The sequence below is a fragment of the Plectrocnemia conspersa genome, unplaced genomic scaffold (genome assembly GCF_051122295.1).
Source record: "Plectrocnemia conspersa isolate PC_06_02 unplaced genomic scaffold, ASM5112229v1 ptg000002l, whole genome shotgun sequence".
NCBI lineage: Eukaryota > Metazoa > Arthropoda > Insecta > Trichoptera > Polycentropodidae > Plectrocnemia > Plectrocnemia conspersa.
In genome coordinates, this window is record NW_028277166.1 from 25,538,577 (window position 1) to 25,551,483 (window position 12,907).

Consider the following 12,907-nt stretch of genomic DNA (forward strand, 5'->3'; position numbering starts at 1 on the left):
GATATTTCTACTAGCGAAAATATAATTTAACTGATAGGCAGTAGTGAAATTATATGCTGCCCTATAATGTATAGGAAACTCAATTTGAAAGTTGCGAAACGTCCATTTGATGTTCAATTCCAAACCTAACCTAATGAAAGTTTAAGACTAATTATAGTTTTAAAACTTTCATTTAGTCAAGTCTAAAATAAAAACTAAGCTAACTCATCTCTCAAGGGAAAATAAGCGGAAGAAGTACAGACAGACGTCGCATCTCGTATATTGCTCCATAGTTTGTCTGTATTTGGATATTACACAATGTTTTAAAAATACGATAGCTATCTTTACCCATATTATTACGGACTTCTGATATGAGAGTGTTGGTCAAAGTATATTCAAACCGAATTTTGGTCATTAGGAGGGCACAAAAACAATTATCGATTCTCAGAAGTCAAAAATCCACGTCAAAAGCAATAAAATCGTGTCGTCACTGTCGCAATGAGAATGCTTGTTACCACAATGCACACCAAACAGTCAATTTTTGTGCGTGTAATGGTCTCACTGATTTTCCTCGCCCCATATGAAGCAATTTTACTTATTAGCATACCCACAGAGATAGAATTGTGCCTCGTTAGAGAAAAAGGTTTTCTTTGAAAAACCCAATCCGTGTCAATTCTTTGCCGTTCATGGTCTCTGGGCTTCAATTCTTGTGTTATCTAAATTTTATAGGCCAAATGGAGCCATAAGAAAACCCCAAAAGCTGCGAACGCCGACAAAACGACAATTCCGGATCTTCAGTCATATTTTCACTTACAGCAGCAATATTCTCGACTAAACGGACGCCACGATGATGTACAGGCCTTCAACGTTTCCAGTTCCTTCAAATTTTTTCAATACGCTGCGAATTGTTCACTCAGTAAGATGATGAAATTGACCCTGTAAATTTCGATACACAGTTCATACAGAATAGTTATTTCAGTAAAATAATTACGATCCATTTCGTAAATGTGTTGTTGCAAACTAACATTTGCCACTTTGAACACACGTGATTATTGACAACTGTCCGATTTACAGTGCTGCTAACATAGGAAACTCGAATTGGATAACTATGTATAAGTACACTAGTTCTATAATAAGACTTTTATCTATATTTTAGATTAACGACGAAGATGTGTCTGCCGCATCTCACGAACATGTGATAGATCTCATTAGAAAGTCAGGCTCTCATGTTTCGATGACCGTTGTCACTGTAAATCAGTGGGGCTCCGGCGGTAGTGCAGGAGGAATATTACCGGCGAGCAAATCGGTCGTCCAGCTATCGCACGTTCAAAACACGACCACAAGTGTGGCTAGACAATACGCAACGCTACCACGGAAAGCTGGTGGCACACCCGGCGGAAGATCACCCGCACCGGCGCCACCGAGAAGAGATCCTCGTACAACGTTAAGCGTAGGAAGAGCGAGAGCCAAATCTATGGTTGCAGGATTAGGTATGTTTTCAAGTTATTGTTATAATTAAATTAATATATGACACTAATATAATCACTTTTAGAAAATGGAGGTGAAAAAGAAGACTGTTCCGAACAATTGAGTACCACTAAATCTTCGTCGGCCGAATCGATTCAACAACAAGGGATGGGATCAGGCGGCGGTAGTGGAACAGGCACACCTGTTGCTCCTAGAACAGCTTCAATTCGCTCTCGTCCTGCATCCTCTCGCATCACCGCTACTGAACTTGAAGAGATGTTCCAAAATCAACAAAAACAACCATCTCACGGGTAAATTTATAATTATTTCTAGCTGTTTTTTTTAATTCAATTTATTCATAAATGTATTTTATTAAATAGATACGGTAATAATACTATGATGGCCACGTCTGCTTTTCAAGAAGGACACGGCTCACCTGCCAAAAATACGTCAGGCCGTGTTTATGCTAGCGTAGCAGAAATGAAGCGATCTAAAGGAAAGGTAAATAATAAGTGACATTCAGTTATTATGAAAGTTAAGAATAGTCTCTTAAGAAAGATTTTCTATTTTACTTTTTAAGGGATGGGCACGTGTACGATTTACTGGGCCTCGTATACCCGCCTTCGGAGAGTTGCGTCGCGACTTCCACAGCACTCCTGATTTGTTCGCTTGCTATCCACCGACAGTGCCATTAATTTACCGCCAGAAGAACAGCCGATCGCAGGAGGACATCAATGTGTCGTATTCGCAGACGAGTAAGTTTAAACCTTAAAAGTTAAACTGTACAATTTGTACCTTTTCGAAATCAAAAAAATTGAATTTATCTCTTTTAAGTATCACGTAGTGGAGGCCTACCTCCTCCTTCTCATCCTCCACCTCCTCCACCTACAGCAGGACAAGTCGTTGCTGTTGAAGTTGGAGCTGAAGGTTCTGAACAAACACCATCAGTAACAGATGCTATTTCTTCTCAATCAGATGCAGTTATGTCGACGTTCCGACCCGCAGATAGTGCCAAACTATACGCATCGCCGCAAGACGTTAATTCTGTAGCTTTTAGAAGTAGAACTCTCCCGACAAAAACGCAGGTATGTGTCTCAAAATATAACTAGGTTGTTGCATAAGTTGTGTAACCTTTATAAAAAAAATTAAGCTCTACTTATAAGTAAATTAAATGTTTAATATATCAGGAAAAATTACTCAAAGGCTGACTTTTTTGACTACAAATATTATTGAAATGAAAAATATATTCTTTCATTTTTATGAAAAAAAATAACCAATGACTGGCCAACTTTTACCCCCCCCCCCCCTCACCTTAGAGAAAATAAGATTAAAATATTGCAGTATTAAGTTTGGTTCTTGTTAAGAATATCAGCACCACGCTCAAAAATCAATGGTTATGAACCCTCTGCTGCGGTTTGGCCCTAACGGCTACGAAAGCGGCCAATAATGTTTTTCTACACAAATATGTTTTAAAATGCGTGTTTATTCTCCAAAAATCGGTTTAAAATCGCATTTAACCGCCATTGTGTGTTATTTTGTGTATTTACAATCATGTGAATACTGCAAGGCAGATTTAAATTCAAGTATTTGCTTCCAGGCAAAATTCACACAGGCAATCTTGAAGCCTGTTTTGGTTAATATAGAACAATGGCAAGTTTCTAATATTTAATTAATGCCAAGTACAATAAGACAAGAGAATGTTGTAAGCAGGGACTTCATTTGGGGAGCATTTGTCACCCCCCCCCCCTCTTGAATTTGGCCAGAAAAATGCATGGATTTAATGAAATACTATAAATCTTATTGAAATGTATTAAAAAAATTACCGCTGACTGAATAACATCTTTCCCTCCCCCTCCCTTTAAAAAAGCTGAAATGACATCCCTGATTCTAAACCAGAAATTCTCGGGTTATCCCTCAAAGAAAATGTAAAACATAACAATCTCTAACCTAACCCGAAATTTTTTTTAAATATGTAATTTCAATGAAATAATATCGGAATACATTTTCACCGGTAGATATATATTTTTAACAGTGAAAAAAATATGAAAACATTGTAACACCAGTGTCTACTTTAGGAACCACTTTATCTAAGGATATTAAACATGTATGAAACAAATAGGACACAACTAATGTAACAACCTATTATTACAATAATATGCGAGCTTTTATAACATTGTAATGTGTTCAGATTCGCAAAACTCAAAGCATGCGAGCTGGAAGTACAGCACCTTATTCACAAAATGCACCAATCGCAGACGATCCTAATCAATATGCGCAGCCATTTAAAACTCACAGAAGCAATTCGAATGCAAGCAATAAATCAGCTTTCATCAGCCGCCAAGTATATACTGAAACCATACAATGATAGTTTCTCATCGTAATGAAACCATTAATTACTATTTATTGTTTCAGAACTCTACTAGTAGTGCTCCACCGCCAATTCCTGAACCAGATTATAGTATGAGCGAATCTGAAGATGAGAGAGAAAGTCAAAGTCAGAGTCAAAGTCAAATATCAAATAGGATCAAGGAAAACACGGCGGAACCTACTCCAAATATTAATTCACTTCATATTGTTGCAGAAACGAGTGCCAATAGTAATGCTAGGTATGTAATTGCTGTTTAAATTATGTTTTATTATTATTTTTAATTGTTTTATTAATGTATTCAGCTAATATAGCTAATGGTTTATACAATAAACAAATTTAATCAAAACATATACATATAAAACATAAACAGAATATAAAAAAGACTAATATTATAATTTATTTCTCAATGCCTGAAGATATTTCTTTATTCCATTGAGGAAACTCGCTGCATTTTTATATTTAGATAGATTGTCTTAGGAATATTATTATATAAATTCACACCTCCGTACAATAATCCTTATTAAAATACTGTGGTAACATATAATTTTCTAGCTTATATATAAATACTGAAACATTCATCTTCAATATTTCTTGAATATCCAACCATTCCAATCTATCAATCATACTTCTACAACTAGTAAATCTATTTTTATTTAAAACTACTATCATTGCCTCATTTTGTAATTTTTACAACATCGCTTTATTTAATTTATTAAGCATATATAATATTGTTGCACAATAATTGCAGTGGGGCGATATAATACAATTGTAGATTATGTTTTTGTATTTATACTTAAAATATTTCTTATCCTAGATAATATATTATACCTATTTTTTTACTATTTTTTTTAATATGTAATTACAATGCTTAAAATTTATTTTATCTACAATTACTCCTATATATTTTATATTATAAAATATTTCTATAATAGATTTATCTATAACTATTTTTATATTATTATATAACACATTTTTATAATTAATAAACATACATTTAGTTTTATTATCATTTATATTAGTATTTTTTTAATAAATGTATTTTTATTTCAGTGGAAGTAGTTCAGGTTCCGGCTCCATGCACCATTCTTTCTCAGTTGATGAAATACAGAAGATTCGCACTCAATTAAAGAGTTCAAAGTCTTATCCAAACGATTTCTTGCTCAAAGACGGCGAAAAGAACGCTGCAAATGCTCCACATCCCGAAGATGAGGGCAGTAACGATGACGGAGATAATTCGTCATCCGGCGTTAGCTCTGATCAAGAAATCACGATAGGAAATCAAGATCATGAATCTAGAAACATGAAAATGCATTCTGATAACAGAAAATATATGATCGACAACCAGAAGATGGCCAGCGATAAAGTGATATATAGAGAAAAATCGTTTAAGGAGCAAAAACAAGCCGAACCCGTCAAGAGCACAAAGGAAAAAGTATCGTTTAGCAATAATGTGATGATTAAGTCCTCAAATAATATTATCACAACAGAGCCGGTCCATCTTAATAGTTCTTCTGAGAATATAACAACTTCTCCAACTAACTATACAAGCAAGACATCTACGATGACGCACAGCGGCTATAATACAATCAACTATTCCGTGGTTAATACGCCGAGTGGGATGATTAAAGTGTTGAATCCGCTTCCTCCGTCGAATACGTTACATAGACATAACTCTTTGACTAGAAAGCAAGCCGCTAGTTTCATGTTCAAGAGGGATCCGAAGAGCGGACAGTCGGCGGCCGAACGTTTAGGCGTCAACGTCGCTAAAGCTCCGATCAAGAAAGTCACGGAATCGAACAGCAACGGCAAGGGAGGGCCACTGACGAGGAACGCCGTCTCTTTGGCGCAGCTTCCTCCTCCGCCCGAGGAAGGTGGCGATCTGTTCGTTCCGACTCTGGATTTCGATAATAACGATAGCCTTAACAGCGCTGAAGAAGTTCCTCCTCTCGCACCGCCGCCTCAGTTTAGTGACCGTGTACGAATCGTCGGAGCTCTTCCGAAGCAAGGTAGCCGATTACACAGTCAATAAGTATAAGCTTAACTCCTTAGATACGGCAAATTGTCAATATTTTGGTACAACAAATTTATATTTAGAAATCTTTTATTTAGACGTATCGCTTAATCCTAGACGAACATGTAACTCTCTCAGGCTTACGTATGTTTTCCGGATCGGATTTTTTACCACATAGGTTAATTTTTATCATATGCCAAAGATAGTGAATTCATTACGACAAAAATGTAACGAATTAGCTAATAGTATTTATTGTAAGTTATTTGTACAAGTATATATACATATAAATATATTATAACTATTAAAGATTATCCATTCGCAGTGTAATAATGTAAATAGGGCAATTATAATGCAAATCGTTTGTGTTTTTCAACACCCACCCAGTAATAAATTATTTTATATATAAAAATATTATTTGTACATACTGTACTTTGTTTTTTTAATGTTTATTATAATACGAAACTGATTTATGTACATTTTTATTGTTACAATTGATGTTGTTCATTCTATCGGTGCCATTTTGTGAATATGCAGCTTTTTATTTTAAAATAAAAGTTGAATAGATCAATTGACAAATCTTTCTCTAAATTACTATACTATATAAAAATCATTCATGGTGATTTTCACTAACTCATTGGAACTTGTAGTTTATGCAACGTAAATTATATAGCATCTATCAAAAAAAAATGGAATTTTGGAATGGATCTATGTCTTAAAACGTTAAATATCAATCATGAAAAACCAATATAGAATACCAACCAATCAAATATATGTACAATACATACACAGTATAAATTCCAACATAATTTTTTTCGATAAAAACTGGTTATGTACCTAAAAGCCATTATCTATGCAACGGCAAGAATTAATTAAGATTTATTCGTATACCTCTTATAAAAACTGGTATTTCAGGATTAAAATCAATACTACTACATTTTTTATGTAATATACAAGAAAATTATACCTCTCTTATTATATAGTACATTAAGTCGACAAAAAACACATCGTCCAGATCCAAATGTAATAAGTATTTCACAAAACAAGTACTGAATTTTGTAACGAGTAGTTTGTATAAATTTCATGATTCAAAAAAAGGGTATATATTAAAAGTAATATTTAGATGTTTATCACTTTTTTGTATATTTTGTATACTCGTTAATAACGATTGTGCTAAATAGAAATCAATCACCGTTCCATTTTGTTCTGTCACTTGTATTGTTTACTTTCCAACAAATTTTGTATAACCTTATAATATGTAAGAGTTTAGCAGAGTTTATATAAAAGATAAAAAAAAACGTAACCGAGTCTGTGTAAAAAATACTCATGTTCCAATGTTTTGCAAACTTATGGTATCACTTTTAAGTATTATCGATTGAAACATTATAAAATTGAATATTTGATTAAAAAGTAATAATTATACAAACTGTTTTTATTTTTAAAATACCTAAATTATGTTAAATAAAACACGAATGTTTAATACATATTATTTTAATGAACGAGAAACAAATACACATATTGAGCGATAACAAATACACATAAAAAACAAACTATACTTTGGGTCAAATTAATGGTGCAAATAGATTAGCTACAATCTAAAAATTGCAAAAAGGAAAAATATAACGAGAGTTCTGTACCACTACATATTGATCAAACAACACAAAGCATGATAAAACACAAATGACTCCATAGTTTTAAGTTAAACGATTCTGATTTAATAACTAATTTAACATAAACAAATACATGAGCTTAAGATCTAACACATTTCATGCGTTTTGTGCTGCGGTCCAATTCACATTTTTCGTGTGCGTTGCATTTAACGTTAGCGCAGTAAGTGCTCGAACCACCAGAAGCTATAAATATAATTTATATTAATAATATTATGCATATTTTTATCATAAATATACAAACTTGATTTATATGTAGAATTACGCTTTGATTTAAAAAAAATTAAAAACAAGAAAAAAATCATATACATGTAATTCCATATATAAATAAATTAATATTATATAATATAATTACCATAAATATAAAATAATTAATATAATATAAAACTTAAAATTATCACTCACATGAACCTCCTTTTCCGGATGTGCCTGCGGTTTTTGGCTCGGCGCAAGATTTAGTATTGCAGAGATTAGGGCAGCACAACCTTCCATTGGAACAATCGAAATCTTTCAGACATTTTGGACTGCAAGAATACACTTGGCTAGCCGTTGGGCATTCTCCTCCACCTGCAAAATAAAATAAATAAATAAAAATAAAAATGATTTTTTATATAATAATATAATATATTATTTAACTACCTGATTCAGCCTCTAAAAATAGAGTCAACAGCAAGAATCCCAAAGTAACGAAAAATACTTTATCTGCAATGTCCCAAATGATAAGTAATTTTTTATAAATTATTTTATATTTATTTATTATAACTGATATACTAACTCATTTTGCTTGTTTTCAATGTGGACGGTTCGACTCGCAAAATCGTACTGAGGTAAACAAGTCTGGTGGCTTGCATATAAATAAGGCGTCTTGAATAAAGATTTATGATTCTCCTTCTCTAACTTGAAATACTGAGAACTTGTTTTTAGCATAAATGCTCTTGAGCATTGCCGAAAAATCAATAAGTAATTAGTAGTAGTAAACATGTATTTTTTTAATAGAGCTATGTATTAAATGGTAATTAAAACTAAATTATATTTATAGTTTAAGTGTAACAGATCGATGTATTTGCACTGTTAAAACTTGGTCAAGGTTAACACATGCTTACAATATGTAAAACTTGATATTGAGTATTTTTTCCTCATTGAAATATCCTTCTTGAAAGGAAATGTTAATGTGCAGTTCAATGTGTATAAAAATGGAACAATTATACCAAAACACAATCAAAATATAACTATAAATGCGATGTTAAACCAATATAATTTTATTTACTGTACAGAAATATAAATGAGCGTTCATAAGAGTACTATTTTAAAAAATAATACAAATCTCATATTTTTTCTTTTTAAAGTTCTATGTATGTTATTACAAATGCAGACTTTTAGCAAGAAATATGTATTAAATAAATAAGAACAACCCACTAAAAAGCAGCACTTGGTTACATGATCAGTCATATATTTTTAAAATGAGATAAGACTATTTCTTTTGATTTATTTGGGACATGCCCAGCAAAACTTTTGTTATGGTTAAGATACTTAAAACAACCCAAACGTGAGTTTCCCACTCTTTTTATTCCGTTAGTGCGGACGCAGTATGGGCTTATTTTCTGTTAAAACATTTAAAGAGATGGAGTAAAAGATTAAAATCAGGGACGTCATTTAGAAGGGCATGTGAGGGTTTTGCCTCCCTCCCCCTTGAATTTTGCCAGAAAAATGTATGTCATTAATAAAATACTATAAATCTTAATGAAATCGAAATATTAAAAAAAACTTGTACTGACTGGTCAAGTTTTGACTCTCTCAGGACGCGTGGAGTCCCTCTCAGGACGCGTCATGGACGGACGCGTCCTAAGAGGGACTCCACCATACAAGCACCGTAGCAGTTGGATCAACCTCCGCCATACTGTCGCTGACATGTCACCTGTAAGACCTCTGAGGATCTTCCACCGACAACATCCCTTCGCCAGCTTCTCCGCCACTGTTCGGAGAAAATATCTTGCCAATCATAGTCTATCGCAATATGTATTATAATCTAATAAAATTCTCACTAGTTTCCACCTGCGTCTTACTGGCTGCGAAGTCACACACGCCTACCCTGAAAATATAAAAAATATTTTACTAATAAATAATAAAGTAAGAATACAAATATAATCTAGAAGTATTCACTAAATTTATTTTGTAATTTTGAACGTTTAATGATAAAATAACGTTTAATAACAATAAAAATCAACTCACAAAGCTTAAATACAAAAAAATTATTAACCTTAATCTTTTACACATATTGATTTTTTTATATGACGTATTTAAAGATAAATAAAGATTTACATCAATTTAATAGTAGAAAAAAAAATACTTAAAGGTTAGATAGGTATAAAAAAATGTGTACGGCCAGGGGAATATTGTACGGAGATGTGAATTTGTGTAAAAATATTCCTAGGACAATCCCTAAAAATAAAAATTTAGCTAGTTTCCTTAATGGAATAAACACCTTCGTGCATTAAGAAATAAATTATAGTGATAAGCTTGGAAAATAGATTACATTTTATTTTCAAATTTATCCTTAATTAATTTATATTGATTATTGTTAATACCTTCACTCTAGTAGTTTAGTGTAAATATGAGGAAGCAAAAGTTTTAAAAATAGTTACCATTTTTAATGAAATGTTGATGACTCATCACAAAAAATGTTAATAAAAACGAAATACATAGTGTTTATCACAAATAACCATAAAATTGAACAATAATGTATAATAAATATTTTAAACGACCTTTCTTTAGACATATTTTCTACGAAGCAAACATGTTTGTCTGCTTTATTTTACGTTTTATTACTGTGTATAATTATTGTGTTATACAATACAGCTGTAATTATATACCACTGAATAAAACTTGATGCTACATTTATACGATGTTATAATGTTATACATTTTACCAACAAAACAGTCATGCTTGATCCATTTCAAGACTTAAACCTAATTTAATTTCAAGGTGTGATAAATTTAACAACTAATCGACACATCAATTACATAATTTATTTTAGTACGTGTAATGTATGACAGTTACGATGCTCTACTAGAAACTCTATTAAGTAAATTGACATAAAACTATATTTAATTGTAGATAGGTTATTCCAGTATTAAATGAAAAAGTTTATGACATCCTGCCACAAAAGTATTAACATATATATTTTTTTACTCTGAAAAATAATATAGTTGAACAGAGTAAAAAATAAGTTGATATGCAAATTATCTATGTAGCAGTAAAAATAATCGTTGACCCCGCCGGAACCGTTTATTTTTCATCTCCAAATGCAGTTTGATCAGTTTTGCCAAGAGTTTATCAAAATAATGTTAACAGTACGTGCTTTATCGCTATGATGTTAGTGTTTTGACCGCCTAATAGCTTATTATATAAAATAATTGTATTTTTTTTAATATTCACTTACTTTACATTATGTGCAATAAATCCCTGGTATAAGAGGTCGTGTTTAAAGTGATCACCTTCTTAAACGCAAGTCTCGATAGTAATTATTATGCAAATATAAAATACCGGTTTATGTTATACATGTACATTCATTTTTTGCAATACGTCATATGTATGTTTTACATATAATTATCAGAAAATTCTTATATTGATATATTTTATGAGATTTATAAAACAATTTTAAATTTTTGTCATACTACTAGTTGGCTAAATATAAATGTATCCTATTTGTTTGGTCTATAACGCTTTTAAATGCGTGCCTCTAGAAATCATGATGAAGCGTCTCAATTGTTTTTGATTGATATTTTTGGATTACTTCGATATCAGATTAGCTGGCCACACACGGGCGGATCTGCCCGTCGGATTTGTCCGAAATGGATGTCTGACGGACAAATCCGCCGGTGTGTGGGGTTAAAACTCTCGGACAGATCCGTCTGTTGTCTGTCCGTTGTCCGTGCTCAAAACGAACGGATCGGACACGGACAAGCAGATCTGAGCAGAGATCGCGCTCGCGTAAACGACCGTTTAGAGTGTTTTTTGGTAAAATTTGCCAATTAAATAATTTTATGACCCGGGCCTTTATTAATTTGCGCCAAAGTTGCCGCCAACGACTAAATTTTTTAAAAGTTTTATTACTTTATGACCTATTTCTATCACATCACTATACAATAGAAAAAATAATATAAATTTAAGATGCACTTAGAGACTCTAGATACGTAAATATTACATATATTAATACATAATAAAAAATATAATTTTAATTATACTAAAATTAAAGTTATTATCATTATTGAAAATTTATGAAGAGATCAAGGTACATATATGTATGTATATATTATTATTATTATTAAATGACATTTAAATTTAGAATTTACTTTAAACACTATATAAATTTAACTTTTCTTCTACAATATCTACCGAGCTCAGACAGACAGATCCGAGCTCGTACATTTTGCGTCTGTGGCCAAGCCCGGACAAATCCGTCAGATGTCCGACGGGCAAATCCGTACGTGTGTGCTTATCTATTAGATTTTTTGGCTGTTCTCCATATAATATATGAGTGGTCTTATCAGGTGTATCCTAAGTACTATATATTGTACAAACAGGGGATCGTAAATTTTTATAGATATTAATCAATATTTATTTGTTTTTTTTTATATTAAAGGCAAAATAAAATATATTGTGTGGAACAGTTTTTAACACCGATGCGGAGCGTCGTCAGAAAGTTCTCGGCAGCGGTACGACACTACACGTCTCTTCAATCGAAATTTCGTTATAAATAATAGTTGGAGCGGAAATAAAACCAATATTTTTACAAATATTGCTTAAGCTTAATTTGCACTAGTATACGGCGGAGTGAGTATCTTTGTGTATTGTATAATATAGTAAAATTAGTTAGCTTTATCTTTACACAATAAATTTGATTCGAAACCTGCCAATATAACATTTATACTTTGCATATAAATAAATGTATATATTACTACATATGGAAAAGTTGAAATCATATAATTTTACTAATACCTGCCAGATAAATAATATTTTCACTGCTTAAAATATATATTTACCGGTGAAAATGTATTCCGATATGATTTCACTAAAATGATACATACATTTAAAAAAATATTTTCGGAATAGATTCGAAACCGTTTTTTTTAGATTTTATTTAAATCATAGACATTTCACTTTTTTAATATTTCGATTTCATTAAGATTTATAGTATTTAAATTAATGACCTACCCCCTTCTCGTAATGATGTCTCTGTTTAAAACCCATAAAGCAATTCTATCTTCATATTTTTTATAAAATATATTTTTATCAATAAATAAAATCATATTAAATTATTTAATACAACCTTATGGTTTTCTGTTTGAACTTATTACGCTAAATTAAATAACACATTATTGAATTTATTAATATTTTATAATAGCAACACTGTCGATT

At 31.8% G+C, this 12,907-nt stretch overlaps 2 protein-coding genes across 12 annotated transcripts in view; one reads left to right on the top strand and one right to left on the bottom strand.

Annotated features, from left to right (window-relative positions):
• Prosap (SH3 and multiple ankyrin repeat domains prosap) overlaps window positions 1–7,248 on the top strand; it is an 87,594-nt gene extending 80,346 nt beyond the window's left edge. For 7 of the 11 annotated variants that reach the window (XM_088181611.1, XM_088181615.1, XM_088181613.1 and 4 more), the window contains 8 exons: window positions 1,136–1,469; window positions 1,532–1,757; window positions 1,827–1,947; window positions 2,027–2,201; window positions 2,281–2,531; window positions 3,635–3,787; window positions 3,859–4,052; window positions 4,865–7,248. In XM_088181611.1, the coding sequence (XP_088037737.1) occupies window positions 1,136–1,469; window positions 1,532–1,757; window positions 1,827–1,947; window positions 2,027–2,201; window positions 2,281–2,531; window positions 3,635–3,787; window positions 3,859–4,052; window positions 4,865–5,843 (2,433 nt within the window). In that variant the 3' untranslated portion in view covers window positions 5,844–7,248. The remainder of the gene's footprint in view (window positions 1–1,135; window positions 1,470–1,531; window positions 1,758–1,826; window positions 1,948–2,026; window positions 2,202–2,280; window positions 2,532–3,634; window positions 3,788–3,858; window positions 4,053–4,864) is intronic. The other 4 variants (XM_088181619.1, XM_088181620.1, XM_088181622.1 and 1 more) reach the window with 1 other exon arrangement.
• Window positions 7,249–7,297: 49 nt separating this feature from the next.
• Window positions 7,298–11,003, bottom strand: LOC148238169 (waprin-like protein). The gene is made up of 6 exons (XM_088181624.1): window positions 10,929–11,003; window positions 9,532–9,578; window positions 8,265–9,461; window positions 8,129–8,191; window positions 7,895–8,056; window positions 7,298–7,675 (listed from the first exon to the last, which is right to left on the bottom strand). Exons 3-6 carry the CDS (start codon window positions 8,338–8,340, stop codon window positions 7,572–7,574), a joined length of 405 nt encoding a protein of 134 aa, XP_088037750.1. The 5' UTR covers window positions 8,341–9,461; window positions 9,532–9,578; window positions 10,929–11,003; the 3' UTR covers window positions 7,298–7,571.
• Between the last annotated feature and the right edge of the window lie 1,904 nt (window positions 11,004–12,907).